General features: G+C 38.5%; 4 protein-coding genes across 4 annotated transcripts; all 4 read right to left on the reverse strand.

The window, feature by feature from the left end:
* Positions 1-335: 335 nt before the first annotated feature.
* On the reverse strand, positions 336-1,516 carry LOC101890493 (uncharacterized). The gene is made up of 2 exons (XM_005184664.2): positions 1,453-1,516; positions 336-1,384 (listed from the first exon to the last, which is right to left on the reverse strand). Exons 1-2 carry the CDS (start codon positions 1,514-1,516, stop codon positions 336-338), a joined length of 1,113 nt encoding a protein of 370 aa, XP_005184721.2.
* Positions 1,517-6,689: 5,173 nt separating this feature from the next.
* On the reverse strand, positions 6,690-7,924 carry LOC101890663 (MAP7 domain-containing protein 1-like). Its single transcript, XM_005184665.3, has 2 exons — positions 7,861-7,924; positions 6,690-7,792 (listed from the first exon to the last, which is right to left on the reverse strand). Exons 1-2 carry the CDS (start codon positions 7,922-7,924, stop codon positions 6,690-6,692), a joined length of 1,167 nt encoding a protein of 388 aa, XP_005184722.2.
* Positions 7,925-20,834: 12,910 nt separating this feature from the next.
* LOC101891011 (myb-like protein D) lies at positions 20,835-22,172 on the reverse strand. Its single transcript, XM_005184667.3, has 3 exons — positions 21,858-22,172; positions 21,569-21,789; positions 20,835-21,511 (listed from the first exon to the last, which is right to left on the reverse strand). Exons 1-3 carry the CDS (start codon positions 21,925-21,927, stop codon positions 20,939-20,941), a joined length of 864 nt encoding a protein of 287 aa, XP_005184724.2. The 5' UTR covers positions 21,928-22,172; the 3' UTR covers positions 20,835-20,938.
* A 150-nt stretch (positions 22,173-22,322) lies between these two features.
* On the reverse strand, positions 22,323-23,584 carry LOC101894170 (protein SDA1 homolog). Its single transcript, XM_005185916.3, has 2 exons — positions 23,530-23,584; positions 22,323-23,459 (listed from the first exon to the last, which is right to left on the reverse strand). Exons 1-2 carry the CDS (start codon positions 23,582-23,584, stop codon positions 22,663-22,665), a joined length of 852 nt encoding a protein of 283 aa, XP_005185973.1. The 3' UTR covers positions 22,323-22,662.
* Between the last annotated feature and the right edge of the window lie 1,199 nt (positions 23,585-24,783).

Below are 24,783 nucleotides of genomic sequence, written 5' to 3' on the forward strand. Positions count from 1 at the left end.
AACATTAAGAAAATTAAAAATTTCCGACTATACCAAGAAGATTTTCCGACTTTGGTTGTAGCTAAATTGATTCTTAAAAATATTCTAAAGAAATATTAAATATCTGATAGCTGTCGATATCGCAAAATCCAGAAATACTAACTTGAATCTGAAATCTGACAAAGCTATTTAAAAGTACATCTTGTGAGATATACCTTCAAAATCCTGGGCATTCCTAACTTCTTATAACACCATTGGCCCAACCAAAATATAACTTTCATTTATTTTAATTTCCATATATCTTTATTCCATCAATTGTCTGATTATCAACATTTGCAGATGCTAGCCAGTTCACCTCAATTGCGGCCACGATTTCTAGCCCTAAACTTTCGTAAACGACGTCTGGTCTGCAGACGATGACGTCTCCTGCGAAGTCTTTGCCTGCGACGGTGTTTGCGCAAACGTCTTCTCATTTGTCTTTGCTTGCGTCTCCTTTGACGCAGGCGTCTTTGACGGCGACGTTTAGCTTGCACACGACGTATTCTTTGAATTCCGCGACGTCTTCTAGCCATTGACCTTAAAATCCTTTGTCTACGACGTTGTGTCTGAGATTTGGTTAGTTGACGATAACGTTGATGGTTTTGCAATTTTCTCCTGCTGCTAGCCCTTCTTCTCTGTTGTTTATGGCGACGTCGAGTTGCAAGCATTTGACGACGGCGTATCCTGCGCTCACGTTGTCTTCGTTGTAAAAATCGTTTGTATGAGTTGGGGGATGATGTTCTTTGTCTTGTTCTAATGCCATTTTTCCTTTTCGATACACGGGAGTATTCTTCTTCTTCGTCGTCGTCATCATCATCATCGTCGTACTCTTCGTCGTCTTCATCATCGTTACTATCTTCAGAGTCCTCTTCATAATCTCTTTTGGACTTGCGACGGCCTGCACCATCTGCTGGAGCACCATCTGCTGGAGCTCCATCTGCTGGGGCACCATCTGCTGGAGCACCATCTGGTGGTCCTGCTGGTGGACCAGCTGGAGGGCCAGCTGGTGGAGTTGCCGGTGGTGTTCCAGGTGGGGTTGCCGGTGGTGTTGCTGGAGGCGTTGCTGTTGGTGTTGTTGGAGTTGGGGGCGGTGGTGCCAGAGTGGGGGTTGTTGGAGAAGTTGTTTCTGGCGTGGTTCCTATATTTGTAATGGTGGGTATGGTAGATGTTGGTGGTGAAGCTGTGGGTGTTGTTGTCATTGTCGTAGTAGTTGGAGCAAGGGTGGTTGTTGTTGTCGTGCCCTTTCCCAACTTCTCGAGAATTTGATTATTAAAACGTGGAGAACTTTGGCCACTACCAGCCGAACGTTGTTCATTGTTCTGATATAAACTGTACCGATGATTACCTCGATTTACACCTTTGGCGGCTGGAAGAGAACAGGAGAGATTGGTTGTTATTTTCCAATTTTTGGCTACAAATCGAGCATAAACTTACCTGTCGACTGCAGGACCGCGGCTGTGCACAGGAGTAGTGCACACAGCAGTTGCTTGTAATTCATTTTCGCAATTTTTGCCAAGTTCCACAAAAGTCACTCACGTTTGACAAACTGCAGCTAACTGATGCTGGAGACATTCTGAGCATCGTTTTTATGTCTCAGATAATTTGTCTGTTTTCTTTCTAAAAATCCATTATTTTTACAAAATTTCCGAGGCCTTCATTAAATTTCACCTTAATGAAAACCTGCTGTAAGTCGAAATCTTACTAATTCGAAATAATAATTAGCCGTCATCATTAAGAAATATATCACCCTTTGATTTTAGAATACTTGTTGACACTAAAGAAAACAATTTCTAATAAATGAAAGTGGTACTTTTAATTATCTTAAATTGGCGGCAGGTTAGTGTAGGTCACGTACGACTTGGATTTAGTAAACAATTTACTGAAAAGAACATTAAAGAGGGATCGAACTTTGCACTAACCGATTACCTTCTAAGCTTTATGCGAATGAGTAAATATCCAATACAAGAACCAGAGAAAGCTTAACTGTGACGAGTGTATAAAGTAATATGGCAACTACCAGAGCTGAATAAGCGGCTTAGCTTTACGTGAACATTGAACGATGGAACTTCGAATGAGCTGTGAACTAAAATGGCACGAAAATGAACTATTTTCCGACTATCGTCCGAATCATGCTGAATGGTGAACGAATGAATATAATGAATGTTATATAGAACAGTGTTGGCATGTTTGTTCGGAATACCATAGTATTTTGTTATGGCAAAATAGTCGAGTCGATCTAGTCTGGCTGGAGCGCACGATAACTTTCGAAGGCAGTATCCGATTTGGTCCAAACTTGGTGAATCGTAATATTTTTGTTAAACTTAGATCGAGTTCAGAGATGGGCAATATCGGTCCACTCCTTCTGGTACCTCCCCCACAAAAGGTCGAAATTTTCACAAAATATATTTTCTGCACAGAAAGAACACGATAACTTTCGAAGGCAGTATCCGATTTGGTCCAAACTTGGTGAATCGTAATATTTTTGTTAAACTTAGATCGAGTTCAGAGATGGGCAATATCGGTCCACTCCTTCTGGTACCTCCCCCACAAAAGGTCGAAATTTTCACAAAATATATTTTCTGCACAGAAAGATAAACGTAAACCGATTTTTTCCAACTTTGCAAATTCTAATCTTTCGTTAGTTCTGATCAGGTGCGAAAATGGAAAATATCGGGCCACTTTATCAAATGTGTTCCCAACAAAGGGTCAAAATTTGGAATACTTACAACTCTTATAAAATGTGATGTAAGAGTCCGATTGTCTTCAAATTTCATACATCGCAATAATTTTACAAACCAAGGTCTGGTGTTAAGATGGAATATATCGGTCGACTCGATCTGGTGCCTCCCACCCAAAAAGGTCGACATTTTCAAAAAAAAAAGTGAATATTTTCTGCACAGAAAGAGAAGCAATAATCCGATTTTGCCCCAATAATCCGGATTTGCTCCATCTTGCTAATATTTGACTTAGTTCTCGGTCAGGTGCAAAAATGGATAATATCGGTCTACTCCATCAAGTGTTTCCCACACAAAGGTTCAAAATTTTTAATAGTTATAATTCTTAAAAAATGTGATGTAAGAATCCGATTGTCTTAAAATTTTACACATTCCAATATTTTTGTAAACTCAAGATTTGGTGCTAACATGTAACAAAACGTTTATAAAATAATAAGCATCAGGTTCTCTTTACATCCACACATCCCATTATTTCCACTAACAAAAGATATGTTGTGAAGATGGAATATATCGGCCCATTCCTTTCGGTACCTCCACACAAAGGCGCAAAATTTTGACTATCCACGAAGTTCATAAAAGTGAAATTAACATCCGATTGCATTCAAAACTTGGTACATCTCAATATTTCCATCAACACAAGATCTGTTATAAAGATGCTAGAGATTTGACTATTTATTTTGCTTTCTGTCTACATAGGGTTCAAGATTTTGAAAAAAAAAAACGCTCAAAGAAAGTTTCTTCAACACTCTTCAGATTTCACACACACAAACACTTATGCTAATGCAATATCTGTTGTGCAGAACATTGGCTAAGAGTATGCATCTGACCGATACTTTTTTACCTGTTTTTTATAACCTACAACACTATGTGTTGGGGGTATTATAAGTTTGATTGGGCCAAAAATTATGTAACACCTCGAAATATTGGTTTCCCACATAGGAAAGTATATATGGATCTTCCTATCTCGCCGAGTTGAGTCGATCTAGCTATGTCTGTCCGTCGGTCCGTCTGTCCACATTAATTTGTAATCAATATACAGGTCGCAATAATTTCCCGATCTTTACGAAATTAAGAACAGAGATAGGGTAAGGGTCAGAATAGAACCCTATTGTTTTTGGAGATAATTGCATAATACTTAGGGGTTGAAATGGACCAAAAATTGAAAAATTTCCTAATTTTGCAGTTGCTCTACAGGTCGCAATTATGGACCAATCGAAGCGTAACATAGCATTGGGCTAGAGCTTAGGGCTGGGCAGAAGCCTTCCAATTTGGATGGTCATCGGGTAATATTTAGCGGGTGAAATAGATCATAACATTAGTGTTAAATAAAAGTCAACTTTTTCATTAAACAGGTCAATGCTAACCGTTACTTCGATGCCGATAGTAAATGCATCGGATATATGCAGCGAAATATATACAATGTATTTATATAAAGGAAGGGGATGTTAGCTAGAATGCTTATATCTCAAGAATGGCTGGACCTATTGTGACAAATTTTGTCAATTCAGAATGCCCTATTGGCATAAAAGTATAAAATCTAAAACATTCGCCAATATTGATTTTGTAGCATTTTGTGACATTTTTTTTATATTTTTCATATTTTTTATCGCATGCGATTCTTTTCAATTTGACTTATAATATTGAAGTGTACATTTTGTAATATTTTTTCACCTTACAACACAGGTTGGTGTTATATTGCAATTATTATCCGATCCTCACGAAAATTTTTACAAGGCTAGGGTAAGGCTCAGGAGGGATGGGCCTATTGGTTTTAAAGGTGTCCGCAATATATTTGGGAGTTGAAATGGACCAACAGCTAAAAATGTTCCTGATTTGCAACCGTTGTAAAGGTCACAAATAGAAACCAAAGGACACGAAATCTCGCATGAAGTTAGAGTTTAGGACAGCAAGTAGAATAGGCCACTATTTGTGAAAAAATACCAGCATTACTTACAGGCGATATCCGAAATACACAAAAGCCGAACTTCTGTTTTTTATGCTGATTTCGTTGACGAATATAGCCAAATATTGTAGACAAGCAAATCATATAGATGAGTCTAAATTTGGAGATACAGCGGGGCCTTTTGGAGATGATCGCAAAAAGATAGGGGTTCAAATGAACCAAAAACTGAAAAAAATTTCCTGATCACACAATTGAAGCCACGCCTGAGAAGAGAGTTAAGAACAGGGAAGGATTCTAGCATTTTGGATGGAAAATGGACCACAACATCTAACAGCATGACGGAGTGCTTAAATATTGGGCAAATGTCCCTGGTCAGTGCTCCGTGACATAATTTCAAAAGCGAAATCTTCTAAAATCGATCTGGATATAAGGGGGCTTCTAACATATTGTAGTGTTGTAGGGTGTCACACGGTCGGCCCCGCACGACTATAGCCTTAGCTTTCTTGTTTCTTTTTATTTTCGACAAATTTAAAAATTTATTTCTCTGCAAATTAATATTTCTTCAATTTTCACGGTTCAATAGGGCAATAGGGTATGTGGGCAATTCCATTACCTATATTGCTCGAAGAATCATTGTCTTAGAAAATGGGCATATAGGTTTATGTTATATGCAATCAAAGCTTATTGGTATGTAATCAATGATGATTGAAATTGAAAATGGGCTAAATTGGTCCACGTTTAGGTCTAACCCCTGTATAACGGTATCTCCAGATTTTCGGAATTTAGAAGGTTTCTGCCACAATTTCCAACCAAATTAGCTGAAACTTGACAATTGGGGTTCTCTGTAGGTCTGTTCTCTCCTTTCAAAAAATGGTCGATTCAGGTCCACTAATTGGTAAAGCGTTCATATAACGATACCGCCCAATATTCGGTATTTTGATGGTTTCTGCCACAATATACAAAATATGGGTTTTGCTATTTGGGTTATGTTAATTAAAACAGATTGATATTCTAAGTTCACATATTCCATGCTTTTAATAATTTCATTTTACTTTGATAAAGACATTGCTGGAGGGTATAAAAAGTACGTCCTATTTTATTTTTTTCCGTCCAATTTTGTTAATTTGGTATCGAGTATATCAAACTGTGCTAGAGGTTGTTATGTCTTTGTACGTTTTTTTGGAACAAGCAGCAGGAAACCAAGTACTAAAATTTCCGTTTGATGATTTTCATAGAATCACATTCTGAGTCGGTTTATGCATATCTGCCCGACTTCATTTTTGAAAACAAAGTACAGGTCGATTGAGATGAAATTTTCCACTAATCATGTGTTTGGCCCAAAGATGAACTCTTTTAAATCGGTTCAAATTTATATATAGCTCTCATATACATCTTGGAACGATTTCGTCCGAAATTTCGATCGAATTCAGCCTAGAGGACACATATAGATATGCCTCCCATATGTATGTTTCATCTGTCGACAAGGTCTACAGAGTTCCGGATCGATTTCTCTATAATTGTGACCTATAGAGCGAATACAAATCGTTTTACAAAGCTACATAAATTTGTAATTGATGCAATTATGGTGTTTTAGATTTGTTCAAAGAAAAATCTGTGAATTTGGGTTATGAGCTAAAACTCAAGAACGTGATATTAACTACTTACGCAATAGTTCTCAATATTAAGTTAAAGCTTAGGAAGATTATTACGTTTTTCTGTGAAAATGCGGTGACAAAAGTCATAAACCCAAGACCAAGTTAGAAGTTAGGTCCGTGAATGTAAAACTTTCAAAACACTGTCCGGAGCCACCCGAAAATTGTTTACATAACATATATCGTTTCCAGAATGCTTTTCGAATTCTAACAATAAAAAATCATTTAAAACATACCTCTGATATCCTGGCATTCTCATTCTCTTTTACCATCCTTGCCCCAACCAAAAGGAAACGACCAAAATTTTATTTTTAATTTTTCTCTTTTTTTATTCCATCGAAAGTTTGATCATATACATTTGTAGTTCCAAGTCTGTGGGGCTCAACCGCGGCGACGATTTCTAACCCTGAATAGTCGTAAACGACGTCTGGTCTGTAGACGATGACGTCTCCGGCGAAGTCTTTGCATGCGACGGAATTTGCGCAAACGTTTCCTCATTTGACGTTGTCTACGTCTCCTTAGGCGACGGCGGCGTAAACGGCGACGTCTAGCTTGCATACGGCGTCTCCTTTGCATACGACGACGTCGTCTAGCGATCGACCTCAGAATCCTTTGTCGACGACGTTGTATCTGAGCTTTGGTTAGTTGACGATTGCGTTGATGTTTTTGCATTTTTCTCCTCCTGATGGCCGTTCTTCTCTGCTTCCTAAAGCGACGTCGGGCTGCAAGCATTTGGCGACGGCGTATTCTGCGCTCACGTCGTCGGCGTTGTAAAAATCTCCTGTAGGAGTAAGCGGATGATGCTCTTTGCCTTGGTCTCATGCCATTATTCCTTCTCGATACACCGGTGTGTTTCTCTTCGTCATCCTCATCATCATCGTCGTCATAATCATCGTCGTTCTCTTCGTCGTCGTCGTCGTCTTCATCATCATCTTCGTCTTTGTTTGAACGGAATTTTGCAAGTTCGTCACTATCTAACTTTGCAGAGTTCTCTTCATCGTCTTCGTTTGAAATACGACGGCCGGCTGGTGCACCGTCTGGTGCACCGGCTGGTGCACCGTCTGGTGCACCGGCTGGAGGACCTGCAGGAGGACCTGCTGGTGGACCGGCAGGTGGACCTGCTGCTGGAGGGGTTGCAGGTGGAGTTGCAGGTGGTGTTGCAGGCGGTGTTGCTGTTGGAGTTGCTGGTGGCGTTGCTGGTGGTGTAGCAGTGGGCGAAGGTGCCGGTGTGGGCGCTGTTGGTGTGGTCGGTGGTGATGGTGGTATTGTCATGGTGGGTGTAGTGGCTGTTGGTGTGGTAAGTGTTGGCGTGGTCATTGTTGTGGTTGTTGGAGCAAGGGTGGTTGTTGTTGTCGTGCCCTTTCCCAACTTCTCGAGAATTTGATCATTGAAACGTGGATCATTTTGCCCGCTTCCAGCCGAACGTTGTTCGTTGACCTGATATAACCTATATCGAGGATTAGCTCGACCCACATTATTGGCCGCTGCAAAAAGAAAATGGGATAATGATTGTTAAATTTCATTTGCGCTTCGGGGTGGAGCATAAACTTACCAGCCGACTGAAGGACGACGGCTGTGCACAGCAGCAGTGCACACAGCAGTTGCTTGTAATTCATGTTCGCGATTCGTTGCGAGTCTCTGCACTTGAAGTCGCTTAAAGGGTTACTAACATTTGGCAAACTGGAACTGACTGATGTTGGAATCGTTCTTGGCACCTTTTATATATTTGCAGATAATTTGTGTGTTTTCTTCCCCACAATTCCATCATTTTCACATCATTTCTGAGGCCGTAATTAATTTTCACCTCGAAGAAAGCCAGCGGTATGTCAAAGTTTTACCCACAACACGACACGAAATGACGACTAGCGGTCATCATTAATCAACTAATCAATTGGGTTTGTTATGAAAAGAAGTTAATAACTTGTGTCTTGGCGGATCATCTTCGTTGGTTAGAAAACTCCAGTTATTGGCACACAAAAATAAAGGAAAAGAAAGCCATTTCTATCCAGTAACTGAAAATATTAATTAATTGTACAAATTTTAATCGATATTTTTTTTCAAACAAAAGTAAGAACAAAAGATGCTAATTTTTATACTGCGAACGGTGTATGGAAATTTTAGAACAGCCTATAGCTGTTAGAGCGTTTCATTTTGAATTCATGCTCCAGGCTATGATACTTTGTTTCATAATTCCATTTCTTGGCTTGGTATTTACTCAGTTGTCCATTATTATAACAAAACTATTTGGGACAAAAATAAAATAAGACATTAATTTTGTATAATACAAACTTAAAGAAAACATGCAAAAAATTGGTGAGGTGAAGTTATGGCATGAAGGGAGGTATAACAAAAACAAGTAAGCAAAGGCTATAGTCGTGCGGGGCCGACCATGTGATACCCTACAACACTACAATATGTTCGAAGTCCCCTTATATCCACATCCATTTTGGAAGATTTTGTTTTTGAAGTAATGTCAAAGAGCCCCGCTCAGAGGTTACCCTTAGTTTTTTTTTTGACGCGGAGAATTTGACTTCTACACTGTCCTTAACTCTCTTCTGATGCAAAATTCCGTGTCGATTAGTTTTCAATTGTGGCCTATTGAGCGACTACAAAATTACAAAAAAATAATTTTTTTTAGTCTATTTGCACCTGGGAATGCATATCTTAAGAACAATAGGCTTTAATTCTGACCCTAACCCTACCCCTATGCAAAATTTTGTGAGGATCAGACGATAATTGCGATATGCATATAATACCATCAAAACGCAGTGTTAGAGGGTGTAAAAATTTAGAAAATGTACAATTCAAAATTCTAAGTCAAATTGAAAAAATATTCACTTGTTTATTGGCATATTTTCCCATGATTTTCTTAGATTTTATCGTTTTGTGGGAAGAGACTATTCCGAATTGATGGGAATTGTGAAAATCGGCCCAGCGGTTCTTGATTTATAAGCAGAATAAATAAGATCAATTCTTTTACATATATTGTACCTATTTTGCTATATATCCGATGTCTTGGCTATTAGCATCAATCTAACGATCAGAAGTTATCTTTTAATGTTTTTGTGAATTGGCTGATATTGAAAATATTCGCGGCTTAGCGGACATTTTCCTATTTTCTTACGTAAAAGTTAGGGTCTATTTTACCCGCTAATTATTGTCCGATGGCTGCCCGAATTGGTAGCTTTCTGCCCACTCCTAAACTCAAACTTCATGTAAATTTTCCCGTCGATTGGTTCATAATTGTGGCCTATAGAGCAACTGCAAAATCAGGAATTTTTTCTGTTTTTAGTCCATTTCAACCCCTAAATATCGTGCGATCATCTCCAAAAACAATAGGGTTCTATTCTAACCATAACCCAACCTCCATTTTCAATTTCATGAGGATCGGTTCATAATTGCGACCTGTAGCTTGATTACAAATGAACATGGACAGACGGACGGACGGACATACATAGCTAGATCGACTCTCATCCATATATACTTTCCTATGTGGGAAACCAATATTTCGAGGTATTACATAATTTTTGGCCCAATCCAACTTATAATACCCCCAACACATAGTGTTGTAGGGTGTAATAATACCCCCAACACATAGTGTTGTAAGGTATAATGATATTTAATTTATTTTTAATTTCATAAAATAAAATTGAAAACCAATGGGACAGGGACAAACGTCGAATTGGAAGAACTTAATAATACCCAACACCATTACATTTAGCGCAATTAGCACCCTAAAACAATATAAGTTTATATCGGGCATTTGTCTGAAGTAATTACGTCAACTGTGACGTGAAAGCAAAAATGTCGGAAATAGCATCAAATTTTAGAATAAATTTAGATTGGTCACCTTTGGCACGAATTATGGCCTTCAAACGGCCAATGAAACCGTCAAACGCTGCCCGAATGTTGTTCTGCGGTATTTTGGCCAATTCCCGTCAAAACGCTTGTTTGAGGTGATCGACACTTTGGTATTTTTTAGTGCCAACCTTGCTTTCCAAAATACTCCAGACACAATAGTCCAACGGATTTTTATCCGGAGATTTTGGTGGTCATTGTGCGCTGGAAATGAAGCGAGGAACCTCATTTTGTAAACATTCTTGGGTGGCGCATGCTGAGTGCAATGGTGCTGAGTCCTCTTGGAATGTCCAAGGTCTGCGGCCAATATGTTTGCGTGCCCAAGGCATTTATACACCCTCCAGAATATTTTCGCGATAATACTCGGCATTTATTCTGATGCCACTGTCGATTAATAGGAGCGGGGAACGACCATCGGTTGTTCTGGTGACCCACACCATCACCATGGTCGGCGCTTGAGTTATGGTGGCCAACCGACCTCTTTGGCAAATAAACACGATTATTTTGTTTGTTTACAAACCGCTGGACAACGAATGTTTTCTCATCGGAGACGGAGAAAACCAAATTCGGCAGTTCACCACTTTCGGCCAAGCGAAGCAACTCTTTAGCTTTTTGAGTCTATTTTCTTTCTGTTGCGGTGTAAGTTGTTGCACTTTTTAGAATTTCAATGGCTTTGCCCTGAGCTCATTTTTTAATATTTACCGAATGGAATATTGCGATTTGTTCAGCTCACGAGCCATTTTGCGGCCACAGCGGCGCGGGTTTCGATCTAGTTGATTTTTTACTTTTCGAACCATTTTTGCTGATGTTGCTGTTTTCTTCCGTCCACTTCCTTGATGTCGGGTTATGCTGACAGTATCGAGGTAACGAGCGATGGTACAGACACAAAAGATTTATTCACATTTAAATGCCGGAGTGCTCTAACGTAGCCACTTGTGGTTTTCCAGCCAAATATAAAAGAATCGCACTATCGCGCTTGAATTCCATTAAGAATAACTTTTTTCTAAGAATTCTCACCAAAATGCTTTTGTACGCTTGTAAACAATATAAAGTCACTGGAATAATTTTAACAGCTGTCGACGGAGTGGCTTAGAAATGACAGCAGTCTGAATTTGGTTGCAGCTTTTTCATGTCATCCTATATATATATATGGGTCTAAATCTATATCTGAACTGATTTTCCCCAAATTTGGTGTACCAACTTCTAGACTGATGTAACAAAATTCAGTTAATTTGAATATTGACCATTTGGGGCACAAAAAACCCCACCTCTGTTAAATGTATATATGGGAGCTATAGCTATATCTGAACCGATTTTTTCCGAATTTAATGTATTTGCTTCTAGTCTGAATTCGGTCGAATTCAGATCATTCGGACTGATATTGGCCATCGGATAAAACACATATGTGTGGGTGCTATAGCTATATCTGAACCGATTTTCTCCAAATGTGAAGTACTTATTTCTAGGCTGAATTCGGTCTGATGTGCTGAAAGATATCCTAGTTGGACGAATATTACATATTATTATATATTATTACATATTATATAGGTGCTATATCCAAATCTGATCCGATCTCGATAAAATTCGACAGAGCTCCATAAGTTATCTGGTACCAACTATGATTCTTGCGGAATGCATATTACGCATGTGAGAGACTTAAAACCCCAAATCGAATGGAACATACATATGGGAGCTATACCTATATCTGAATTCGATCGGATGTACTAAAATGGGGCACAATGTCCTGCATTTAGTACATTTAGTAGGTAGAAGTTATATATGTGAACTATATCCAAATCTGAACCGACTTTCATAAATTTTGGCAGAAATATTTCTGGGTTGTATTTGATATCTGGTACCAAATATCATACTTGCGGAGTGCATATTACGAATGTGAGGAACTTAAAACCCAAAATTCTATTAAACATATATATGGGAGCTATAGCTATACCTGAACCGATTTTCTCCAAATTTGAAGTTCATGCCTCCATACCGAATGGGGTCGGAGGTGCCAAAATTCGGATCATTTGGTCTGTTATTGGTCATTTTGTGCACAATTAAACCGAAAGCGGCGGAAGATATATATGGGAGCTGTATCTAAATTTAAACCGATTCTCACCAATTTCAATGGGGTTCTTCCTTGTGTCAAACAAATAACTTGTGCAAAACATCATCTGGATCGGGCAATAAATATACTTTGTTTACAAAAATACATGGAAGGACATACGGACTAGCATGCATAAATCGACTCAGAAAGTGATTCTGTAAAGATCTTCAAAAAGTAACTATGGGTCTATCTCGATTCTTTTTCCATGTTACAAATAAATGCACAAAGACATAATAACCTTATCACTATGTGGTGTAGGGTATAAAAATTCTGGATATTGAGAGGTACCAATTACGGAGGCGTGGGCCTGAATATATGATTTATTGTCAAGTGCCCATTAAAATCTTCAAATACAAAATTTCAAACAATTCCGATAAATAATGCTGCTGAAAACATCAAAATACCGATCAAAATACTGAAATCATCAATAATACCGAGGTCATGTTACATGGGGGCTATACGAAAATATGGACCGACATGGCTCATATACTAACTTAAAATACACATGTGTGCACAATTTTAGCCTTCTATCTAAATTCGAAAGATAGACGAACTTCGCTAAATCGATTTAGAATTTTATGCTGATCCAGAATATGTACACCTTGTAGGGTCTATCATGAGTATTTCGGGGAGTTACATAGTATAGCGGAGGGTATAAATAAACCGAAGATTTTTTCTAATTTTGATCAATTTTTCCTCGGCCTCTTTTCGTTTTGATACATGAAGTAACATAAAATTAAATTTTAGGCAGGGTATGTCAAAATATTCTATACAAAATTTTACTACTACTACTGTATAAACCACAGGACAAGCCATATAATCGATTTGTTTTTTGGAAAATATTGATTCCAGATGTATGAAAATTCTCCCAAATGAAGAAAGTATAATGACACCAGCATCGATTTGGATATTAACGTAATTTTAGCTGGAAATTTGCCAGAAAATTGTTTTCAAATGGAAATCCTTGTAGAATATTAAAAAATTCTTGTAGAATATTTTAAACAATAGTCGCTGAAACTCAGAAAACTTTAAAAATCTTTAGAAAAAATCTAATTTTCGCCCTTGCTCTTTGACATGGACAACCCAATCATTTTCAATTAGGAGTCTCAAAATTCTCTTCAAAATTCTTTGGATACTTTGGAAAATAATAAAACAACCAACCCAATCGTGTGTGTGTGTGTCATGGCAAGTCATTTATTTCGGAATCATTTCATTTCTTTACATTAATGCGCACAATTCGATTGCGGCCAGGCGTACGACGTCTGAAGCGGCGCAAGCGTCGTCTTCTATTCATGGCCGCCTTCTTCTTACGGATTCTGCGCATGCGTTGACGCCTGCGTCTCTGTTTGCGCATTTTACGCAACCTACGTTGCTTTGCCCTGCGACGGGCAGCCTTGCGACGCTTGGCCCTCAAACGGCGTCTTCTGGCGCGTTGACGGCGTGCACGTTGCTTTTGCCTCATTAGTTTTTGTCTAAAACGGCGCGTGGAAATTTTATTTTGCTGACGCAGGCGGTTGCGACGTTGACTGGAACGGATTTTGGCGGCATTTCTTCGTACGCTGGCCTGACGGCGACGTGCTCGCATCATGTTACGACGATGCTGTTGCCTTTCGCGCCTCAGGAGCGAATTGCGTCGCCTGACCATGGGGGAACCAGCATCACGACCTACGGGTGCAGCATCGTTCTCATCATCATCATCATCATCGGCTACAAGACCATGGGAATCATCATGGCCATTTTCGTCATCGAAGTCATCATCATCGTCGCTGTCGTCTTCACGATGACCGACTGCAGTTTCGTCATCGTCATCATCATTGTCGTTGTCATCACCGTTGTCGTCAGAGGCAATGATTCTGTCGTTGATGTTGACACGTCTTCCTTCTGCACCAGCCGGTGGACCTGCTGGTGGTCCCGCTGGAGGTCCTGCTGGGGGTCCTGCTGGTGGGCCAGCTGGTGGTGTTGCAGGGGGAGTAGCTGGAGGTGTGGCTGGGGGTGTAGCTGTTGCCGGTGGTGTGGCTGTAGCTGGTGGTGTAGCAGTTGCGGGCGGGGTTGTTGCTGGTGGCGGGGTGGTAGGTGGTGGGGCTATAGTTGGAGGTGTAGTAACAGTAGGTGTGGTGGGTGTTGGCAATGTCGGTGTTGCAGTGGCAGTAGTTGTAGTCGGAGCTACGGTTGTTGTAGTCGTTGTTCCCTTACCAATTTTTTCCAAAAATTGTTGGTTGAACCGACTTTCGGAACCTTCAGCGAACTGGCGACCCCTAACATTTTGGAATAGCCTATAGCGAGGACGACTGCCTTCAACAGCATCTGAAAAATGTTTCAAAATTATGACAAATTAGTTTTTATTCTTATTGGAGCTATGTTGCGCTCTACCAACCTGCTGGCTGCAGAGCTACAGCTGAACAAAGCAGCAGCGCAAAAATGAGCCGCTTATAATTCATATCCTTCTGGTTGGCAAAAGCTCTAGCCGTATTCCAATGTGTCTAGAATACTTAGAAATGAAAGACCAAGATTGACTGATGATAGAACTGTTCTTCAACGAAACTATATATACGAAAATTCGTTGCCGAAATCCCAGCCCTGCAGTCTGGGCACAAAGAGTGAGTGCTTTCTTCATTTCTCCATTGATTGATTCTTCCCCAGCTGCCCTCAAGCATGTCAAAGTTCCACGCAGTGTCAGTTATTCAATCATTAATCAGTGGACGTATCGAATGGCATGATAGTGGTCCGCTAGTGTGTTAGTTGTTCTTGTTGTTGTTGGCAACTTATTACAATAAGGTAGATGATCTCTACAAGACTTTCTTGAGAAAAAGACACCAAAACTAAGAGTTGGTCAATAGAAAGAAATTAATACCGCCGTTATTTTGCCAGCAACGAATAGCTTCTCTAATTCATCATAATCGTCGTCATTCCGCCATCATGTCAGTGGGTTCATAACCCTTGCTAACAAACCCGCTGACCCAAAGCAACTTGTGTGCCATTAGTACAGCGTGATTTCCACATTGATTGATGGTTTCGCTTTTTGGCAGTTTGGCATATGTTGTACATCTTCGTCGTTTTCGTTTTCATATGCAAATTCTTGCTGATGTAAATCACAGCTACTCGATTTGATGGATTCTTTGAATCAACATTTCTTTCGAAGGGCCTAAAATAAAAAAGAACACATTAATATGGACAGAAACACCCTTAGGCGGTTTGATGTAATCTCCTAATCGAAGCTCTCTCTGTTTCGTTGTGAAGTCTAAATATTGGATTTTGGTATGGGAAATTAAGTATCAGTCCTTTGAAATTTCCTACTAATAAAAATTGAACTGTTTAAATTGGGTATCATAACAGGACGGTTCAAAAAAGGAGACACCTCAGTTCTTAACAAAATCTCCCACCAATAAATTATAAATTGCGACAGTTGAAATAGCTTAGTGTTAATTCATACCAGAAACGACTGATTCAGTGGGTATACCTTGTGTCAAAATATTTACTATATATTATATATTTACATCATATTCAGATTTAAAACGTAACACCAATCTAGCTACGTCATTCCAAATTGCGACGACATTTAAAATTTTACCTTAAATATTGAAAATTAACCAAACTTGATTGTCATAATTCAGCAAAGGTTTGGGGGACTAACACAGGTATACCAAGGCTTTGGCTATTACCACCAAAACACAAACGAAATGAAGTTAAACAAGTAAACAAGCTGTAATTTCGGCCGGGAGGAACTTTGAATACCCTCCTGAATTGAAACAAATATGCAATTTTCAAAAAAAAAAAAAAAAAAATCTATTAAAATCATAAAAATTCTGAATGTAGCCGTTATATTAGGGTCTATACAAAGATGTTGACCTGCATAGGCAATTTCTGTCATATACCATTATAATATTCAAATAAGAAATTTGAAAATAAATAAATCCTAAAATCATCAAAATACAGAATATAGGGAGGTACCGTAATGTCCGGGGTATACGAAGACCTGGACCTGCATAGAAAATTTTCTATCACAGACTGTAGTACCTATCGAAACTTTAAATACGAATTTTTGAATTATTTCGGTGAATATTGTACCTAAAATCGTCAAAATACCGAATATCGGGATGTCCCGTTATATGGGGGCTATACGAAGACGTGGACAATTGTACAATGTCTTAGGCTGTAGTATCCATTACGAACGAACAAATACCAAATTTGAAACAGTTCCGGTGAATAATGTAGCTGAAATCATCAAAGTACCGAATGACAGGAGGTACCGTTATATGGGGGCTATGCGAAGGCCTGGACCTGCACGGATAATTTTCCGTCATAGCCTGTAGTATTCATTACGAACTTAAAATACAAAATACCATTATATGGGGGCTATACCAAAACGTGGACCTACTGCGTTCTAATACATTTGAGTATCAACCTATTTCATTTCGTTCGGAAGCTAGATTGATTTCCACAGACGGACGGATATCGCTAAATCGGCGTAGAATTTTATGCTGATCAAAAATGTACATAATTATAGGTCGCAATTATTGTCCAATCCCCAAGATATTTTGCGAAGGGGTAGGGTTAAGGTCAGAATTAAAGTCAATTTTTTTAAGATGTACATTTACAAAAAAAAAAAAAAAAATAAATAAATAAATAAAAAAATAAATAAAATTTTCCTGACTTTGCAATCGCTTTACATTTCACAATTGAAAATCGACACAGAATTTTGAATGAAAAAAGAATTAAGGCATGGAAGAATTCCAGAATTTTGGATGACCATTGGATTATATTAACCTGTAAAATGTGCAACAAATTTCGTGTAAAATTCTTTTAAATACCTATCAACACTACGGAGTGTGTGAAATTCCTCTTGTCAAAAACCATATTTAAAACAATAGCTCACTTTTTCGCAAGTGTAAGGGTTATAATTATCCAAAATTTTGGTCGATTGTGGGAAAGATACCAGTAGAAGAGGGCCAAAAAATTCATAATTAAAAAAAAAAAAATAAAAAAATAAAAAAAATTTTGACTATTTTGTATAATTTGAGACTTATAATTATTTAAAATTTTGACTCACAGAGAAGAGTAGTCCGATATATATCATCTTCATACCAGATCATGTGTTGGTAATAATATAGAAGACAACATGCTGATTCTTTGCGGGGGAGGAACCAGAAGGAGTACATGAATGTATCCCGGATCTTGTGTTGATAGAAATATTGGGATGTGTCGAGGTTGAAAAGAATCCGTTGTTCATTTCTCCTTTTATGAGCGTCATGTTTATTCAAATGTTTGACTCGTTGTGGGGGAGGTACCACAATGAGTGGCCCGTTAAATTCATTCTCTATACCAGATGTGTGAAATTTGATATGGGACTCCTATTACACATTTTAGAAGAGAGACGATTTTTCACATTTTATAATCTATTTTTGATAATAATATATAGATGCACTAAGTTTAGACGCCATCGGACAAATGTCCCCATGTAGTCATGTAGCATAAATAATAATTGAGTTCAGCTGTACAAAGCTGAAACTGAACTTGAAACATAACGCTGACATTGAACAAGATCAAGATCACAACATATAACGATATAATACATCGACAATATACAGGGAGATGAAAAAACTGAAACTATCTTCAGACTGCTGTCATTTCTAAGCCACTTGTCCGACAGCTTTTACAAAATGAGGTCCCTCGATTCATTTCCAGCGCACAATGGCCACGAAATTCTCCGGATACCAATCTGTTGGAATATTGTGTCTGGAATATTTTGGAAAGCAAGGTTGGCACTAAAAAATACCCAAGTGTCGATCACCTGAAGCAAGCGCTTCGCCGGGAGTGGGCCAAAATACCGCAGAGCAATATTTGTGCCAAAGGTGACAAATTCAAACAAATCTAAAATTATCCGAAAATTTGATGCTATTTCCGACATTTTTGCTTTAATTCTATAAAATTTAGAAAAATGTAAAAAATTTTGAAGTATTTTTATCTCACCCTGTATATACTTTATGGAGGGAGGGTATTAAAAACCCTGAATGAGTTCGCAAGTTATTAGGGTTAACGAAATTTTTGGATTTGCCAAGATTAGAAAAAATCGGATGCTTATTTCGCAGTTTATGAGCATTATAGTTATTCAACATTGTGACCGGAAGGAGTGGTTTGATGTGGTCGTTTTTCGCACAAACATATATTAGGATTTGGAAGTTTGAATAAATTTGGAATATCCTATAAGGTAAAGTAATTTCTTTGACATTTTTTAGCTTTTGTGGGGTAGGTACCAGAAGGAGTGGACTCATCTCTGAACTTAATCATCTGCGAACTCGATCTATGTTTAATAATAATGTTACAATGTACCAAGCTTGGACGCCATCGAAGAGATATCGTGCATACCCACTGACACATATATATACCCCATGCATGCACATGGCTGAGTATTAAATTAATAATTTATTTTAGCTTTCCGTAGCTGATACTGAATCTGAAACATAATGTTGACAGCGAACAAGATCAATCTGATAACAATTTCATAATAGCACTACACTACACCAAAAATTTATATGATAAACTAGCTGAACCCGGTGCGCTTCGCTACCCCTTTTGATTTTATATGCATTCAAAATTTTAATTACGAATATATGTTGGTTAAAAAAAAACAAATTTAAAAAATAAAAAAAAAATTATTGCACTACTTTAATGCGTAATTAACCAAAACCATTAGAAAAGCAGTAACATGACATACATACACGAAGGGCTTGTCCTTCGGATTTATTTATTTCATAGTAAATAATACCAAGCGTGCAGTAAACTGCAATCTTTTGAAGCTGAGTGGCATTTCTATTGCAATTAGTGAATTCGAGATAGCAACATACTTCGCTGATCCGATTTAAATATAATTTAAAAAAAAAAAAATACTTTTACACCAAACTCCGCCACACCTTTCATATTTCATTGAAATTGGTGCGTCACATATGTGAAATCGGCCGATAATATATATATGGGAGCTATATCCAAATCTTAACTAATTTCCAATTAATTTGTCATATTTATTATTGTAACCAAATTCCGCCACACATTCTGAATTTCATTGGCATCGGTCATATATATCATGTTTGGTGCATAACATATATGAAATCGGCCGAAATATATATGTTAGCTATATCCAAACCTCAACTGATTTCAATATAATTTGGAAATTTTTTCTGGTGCCAGATTTTGTCTCTCTCGCTTTGGGTGCATCAAATATGTGAAATCGGCTGAGTATATATATGGGAGCTATAATCAAATCTGAGCGTATTTGAATATAATTTGTCAAATTTATTTTTGTACCAAATTTAGCCACTCATGCCGAATTTCATTGGAATCGGAAATACGTATCGTGTTTTGTGCATCAAATATGTGAAATCGACGGAAAATATATATCTATATCCGAATCTGAACCGATTTTAAAATAATTTGACTAATTTATTTTCTAATCAAAATCCCGTTACATATTCCAAATTTCTTTGGAATCGAACATACATATCGTGTATGGTGCATAAAATACGTGAAATCGGTCGAAAATATATATGAGAGCTATATCCAAATCTGAACCGATTTTAATATAATTTAACAAATGTATATTTGTTTTAATTCCCGCTACACATTCCAAATTTCATTGAAATTAGAGATACATAGCGTGTTTGGTGCATCAAATACATGAAATCGGTCGAAAATATATATGGGAGCTATATTCAAATCTGAACCGATTTCAATTTAATTTGACAAATTCATTTTGGCTCCGTTACTTATTTTAAATTTCATTACAATTGGAAATACATATCGTGTTTGGTCCACCAAATATCGGCCGAAAATGTATATGGAAGCTATATCCAAATCTGAACCGATTTCAATATAATTTGGGAAATCAATTTTTTAGATAAAATGTATCACACGTTTCAAATTTCATTGAAATTGGGGATACATAGCGTGTTTGGTGCATCAATGCTTGAAATCGGCCGAAAATATATAGGGGGGCTATATCCAAATCAGAACCGATTTCAATATAATTTGACAAATTTATTGTCGGATTAAATCCCGTCACACATTCCAAATTTCATTGGAATCGAACATTCATATTGTGTTTGAGGCATCAAATGATCGAAATCGGTCGAAAATATATATGGGAGCTATATCCAAATCTGAACCGATTACAATATAATTTGGCAAACTTATTTTTGTTCCAAATTCCGTGACGTATTCCAAATTTGGAGACTGTATCTTCAACCAATCAATATATATGTGCATATAAAATCTAATTTTTTGGGAGGTACTTCCGATTCTGATGCTATATCTCCAGTTCCAAGTGGAAATTCAAAAATGTATATAGCCTATGTTACTTTCAGGCCATGTTGCAGTATATATGGAAATTTTCAGGAAAATCTATTCAGCGGTTTTCGAGTCCATAAATTACAAACAAACAAACATACAAACATTTTCCTCTTTTATAGATATAGATACCACCTCCTTACCTCTTTAAGTATCCGCAAATAACAACTCGGTCCTCCATCTCCATACATACCTACCTCATGTAGGCAACTAAATAACTCATATCGATAAAACATAATTTTCTTTATTTAATAAATAACATAAATAAATAACTTATCCTATCAGTTGAAGAGCCTGGATCCACAGTTCATCGTCCTTAGGCCGATGACTATTCAAGATTTTCCTTTACCGGCGTTTCATTGACGTTGACCTTTTGATCTTTGTGTTCATCGACGGTGTGTTCCATCTTTTCATTATCGGTTTTACGGGGTCCATGGGCTTGATTTTTATTCACTCTTCGCTTGTTTTGGGAACCCGTGCGTTTTCTCTTGTTCTTGTTGTTGGTCTTCTTGAAACCATTGCGATTCTTGTTTCTCTTTTTGTTGCCATTGCGGCGAACAACGCGACGTTTGCCATTTTTGGTACGATTGCTCTTTTTGGCTTTTTTGGTTTTGAATTTCTTGTTTCGATTATTTGGCCAGCGAACGCCGTTTCTGTTGTTCTGCTTGCGTCGATTGTTTTGTCTACGTTTGTTCAACTGACGGTTTCTATTCCTGTTGTTGTTAACACGTCGCACGCCGTTGTTGATTTTGCGCCTGCGCACACGTTGACGTCTGCGGACAGCACGTTCTTCGGGCATGGCATCATCATCTTCAGCGTTGTCTGATTTCTTCAATTGGGTGTTACTGTCTTGCAACAAGTTGTTGTTGTGGAATGCACGCAGTTCCCGAGCCAGACGTTGCTATAGAGATTACGAAAATTATAAATAGCATTGACATTTAGCTGATGCAGGACTTACCATGCCAGGCTCCTTGAATTGTTCAATATCTTTTTCGCTTATGACAAGCCCATTCAAGGCGGCATTTTCATGAGACTTATTATCACTCTCTGTGATGGCATCTTCGTCATCGTCATCTTCGTCGTCTAATGCCTCATCGTGAGACTCAACTTCATGCAGAAGCTTGGACTCCACTGGCTCCTCATGTTTCACCCCCTGAGGCGAGTTTTCAATTTTAACATCTGTGGGAAATTAATTGCAAGGTATAAATATTTTTTCCTCGATTGCATGGAAAGTTCTAGAATGTTACCTGCTACTGCGGAACGGGGGAAAACGCTCAGGGCACAGAGGGCCACTGCTAAGAAACACGCAAATTTCATTTTATTTTAAAATGAAATTAAAAAAAAATCGACGGAAAGATTTTACGCTTGACATTCGTGGCCAAGCAATGAGTTGCAAACTGATAACGTTGGAGCTTATATCGGCTCGTCTTGTAATTGGATGGCTTAACAGCCGACATCATTAACATAACAAGCTGCGTTCATACAAAAAACTCAAGACCATCAGCGGCACCGAAGAGGCCAGCCAACGAAGTTATGAAACCACTTTGAAATCTTTGCGAACATTTAAATCGAACCAAACAACCGCTTTGAGAGAGGGCCATAGAACAACAATAACAATTCGCAAGAAAAGAAAACGAAGAAAGTTGACGAACATAAGCGTAACGGGATATGGAAGCATGTGTGAGTGTGTGTGCGTGTGTATCTATGACGGGCTCATCAATTCCAATAACAATCTGAGCTTTCTTTGATCTTTCTTCGAAATAACCCCCCAACTTTGTACCCTGACCTGCTGGCTTTCTCTTTGGTGGTGACCCCCCGCCTAATGAATGGCAAATTAGGCACAGCGAAATATCGATTAACATTAAAAATGTTTTTTGTTTTTATTGTTTTCTTGTTTTCTATGTGTGTGTGTATTCGTTTAACCTAATCGTATTAGCCATAGGATGCCTTAATAGAGAGGGGGGAAGCATAAAGTAGGGGAGACTAAGAACTAAGTAATACTAGAAATTAAGATTTTAGGCAGATATCCTGCCTCAGGTCTCATTCTGGGTCTTAAGCACGGATGACACGGCGACGGCGATTACCACCTCGTACGCCACGGCGGCGATTGCCACTGACACGTACAACGCGCACGCGATTGCCATTGCGACGTCTGCGGTTGCCACTGCGTCTGCGATTCACCCTGCGGCGGTTGCCACGGCGACCACGCTTGACATTGCGACGGGATCCCCTGCGACGTCTGCGTACAATGACACGATTGGCACGTTCCTCGCCGGCTGAGCGACCCTCAATGGGACGTTCCATCAAGGCCACAACACTGCCATCCGGAATCGAGTCCAAAATGGAGCGGGGCAACAAAATGGCTGGTTTACCGGTCTTTTCGTCAATAACACTTTGGCCTTCGATTTCAATGATTTCATCGGGAACCATAATGGCTCCAGCATTTTCACGGGACACCATCATTTGGGTGTTTTTGCCATTTTTCAGGGGCAAAGAAACTTGCTGGGTTTTCCTAACCTGGGTCTTCGAATCAATATTTTTCATGACATCAAGGACCATGTCGTCTTCTTCCTCATCATCGTCTTCATCGTGTTGCATGTTTTCCTCTACATCGTCATCATCATCAGCCATCATCTCCTCGTCGTCTTCCTCGGCAATATCTTCGGAATCAGGGGAGATTTTATCCTCATTATCCTCAGTATCGCCATCTACAACCTCAAAGCCCTGGATTACTTGGGAACGGCCATGGGGAACGGTCAAGAAAATATAGGGATTGGGTCCAGCAACACCAGCCTTGACTTGATGTATAACACCACGTGGGTGTTGTTGTTTGGGTTCTGGTTCGGGTTCTAATTAAAAAAACATATAACAAATCAATTTTTCTTCATTTTTTCTTCTCAATTTTTTGTTAACACCCACCTGCCAAAGCAATTGCCAGGCCAGTGGCCAGCAATAAAACTAAAGTGAATTTCATTTCGCAAATGTCCTTTGTCTTTTGACGCGTCTCAAATTTCCTATATCTTCCTCTCAAACAAGCCTTCTTTAATTGTAAGCGTATAAAATCGGAATGAGGTGTCAGAACTATTGTCGGTTTTTATAAGAACTTTATTACAATGACTTTGCCAAACCGCAAAAGTCGGCGAAATTTTATTTTCCCAATACTAACACGCTCAGCTTAGAACATGTTAACGAGCGAATATCTAATGAGCATGAATCTTTACACTTGACTTTCTTTTCATGCGTTCTGTTTTTATTTCTTTTGCCCTATCTTCATTTTTCGCTTTTTTCTCTTTTTGGATTGACCATTGTGTTATTTTCTTTCATTGGATTATGCATTCATAAGATCGTATAAATACGATGTCGGTATGGGCAGTTAGCTCACAATGGTGAGCTACTCTTCAAAATAAATTTGAAACAGCAGAGATTTAACCATTCTGGAATCTATGCTGTTTCAAGTTTGGATGGAGAAATGGATTTTACAGATACAAATAACATATTGAAGGTCCTCATCGAGCTCGTTGCGGATTATCCTTTCTGTGCAGTAATTTTTTTTTGAAAATTTCGAACTTTTGTAAGGAAGGTGCCAGAAGGAGTAGACCGATATTGCCCATCTCCGAACTCCATCTAAGTTTGACAATAATATTACAATGTACCAAGTTTGGACCACATTGGATACTCCATTCGAGAGTTATCGTGCGCACAAGCCAGACAGACAGACGGACATCGCTATATCGACCCAAATGACCTGAATCGAATTTGGTCCAAAGAGACCTAGTTTTTTTTTGATGAGGCACGTTTTGGTTGTAGCAAATGATATGATTTAAACTTGGTACACCCAAATATTATTGTCAAACTTAGATCGAGTCCGAAAATGGGCAATATCGATTCAGTCTTTTTGGTACCTCCCCCACAAACTGTCAAAATAATTTACTGCACAGAAAGAGAGAGGATAATCCGATTCTACTCCAATTTTGCATATGGCATAGGCCAGGTGTGAAAATGGACAATATTGGTCCACTCCATCAAGTACCTCCCCCATAAACTTTCAAAATATGGAATAATTATAACCGATATAAAATGTGATGAGAGAGTCCGATTGCTTTCAAATTACACACATCAAAATATATTTATTAATCCTAGGTAAGGTGTGAATATGGAATATATCGGTCCACT

This window comes from Musca domestica, unplaced genomic scaffold, assembly GCF_030504385.1.
Source record: "Musca domestica strain aabys unplaced genomic scaffold, Musca_domestica.polishedcontigs.V.1.1 2, whole genome shotgun sequence".
NCBI classification, from domain to species: Eukaryota; Metazoa; Arthropoda; class Insecta; order Diptera; family Muscidae; genus Musca; species Musca domestica.

Excerpts from the sequence above, each read along its gene's own strand:
- LOC101894170 (XM_005185916.3), bottom strand. The coding sequence starts at position 23,584 with ATGAAATTCACTTTAGTTTTATTGCTGGCCACTGGCCTGGCAATTGCT. Across the intron at positions 23,460-23,529 it reads CCTGGCAATTGCTTTGGCAG|AACCCGAACCAGAACCCAAA; the intron begins GTGGGTGTTAAC and ends TTTTTTAATTAG.
- LOC101890663 (XM_005184665.3), bottom strand. The coding sequence starts at position 7,924 with ATGAATTACAAGCAACTGCTGTGTGCACTGCTGCTGTGCACAGCCGTC. Across the intron at positions 7,793-7,860 it reads CGTCGTCCTTCAGTCGGCTG|CGGCCAATAATGTGGGTCGA; the intron begins GTAAGTTTATGC and ends TTCTTTTTGCAG.
- LOC101890493 (XM_005184664.2), bottom strand. The coding sequence starts at position 1,516 with ATGAATTACAAGCAACTGCTGTGTGCACTACTCCTGTGCACAGCCGCG. Across the intron at positions 1,385-1,452 it reads CGCGGTCCTGCAGTCGACAG|CCGCCAAAGGTGTAAATCGA; the intron begins GTAAGTTTATGC and ends GTTCTCTTCCAG.
- LOC101891011 (XM_005184667.3), bottom strand. The coding sequence starts at position 21,927 with ATGAAATTTGCGTGTTTCTTAGCAGTGGCCCTCTGTGCCCTGAGCGTT. Across the intron at positions 21,790-21,857 it reads CCCCCGTTCCGCAGTAGCAG|ATGTTAAAATTGAAAACTCG; the intron begins GTAACATTCTAG and ends AATTTCCCACAG. Across the intron at positions 21,512-21,568 it reads AATTCAAGGAGCCTGGCATG|CAACGTCTGGCTCGGGAACT; the intron begins GTAAGTCCTGCA and ends TAATCTCTATAG.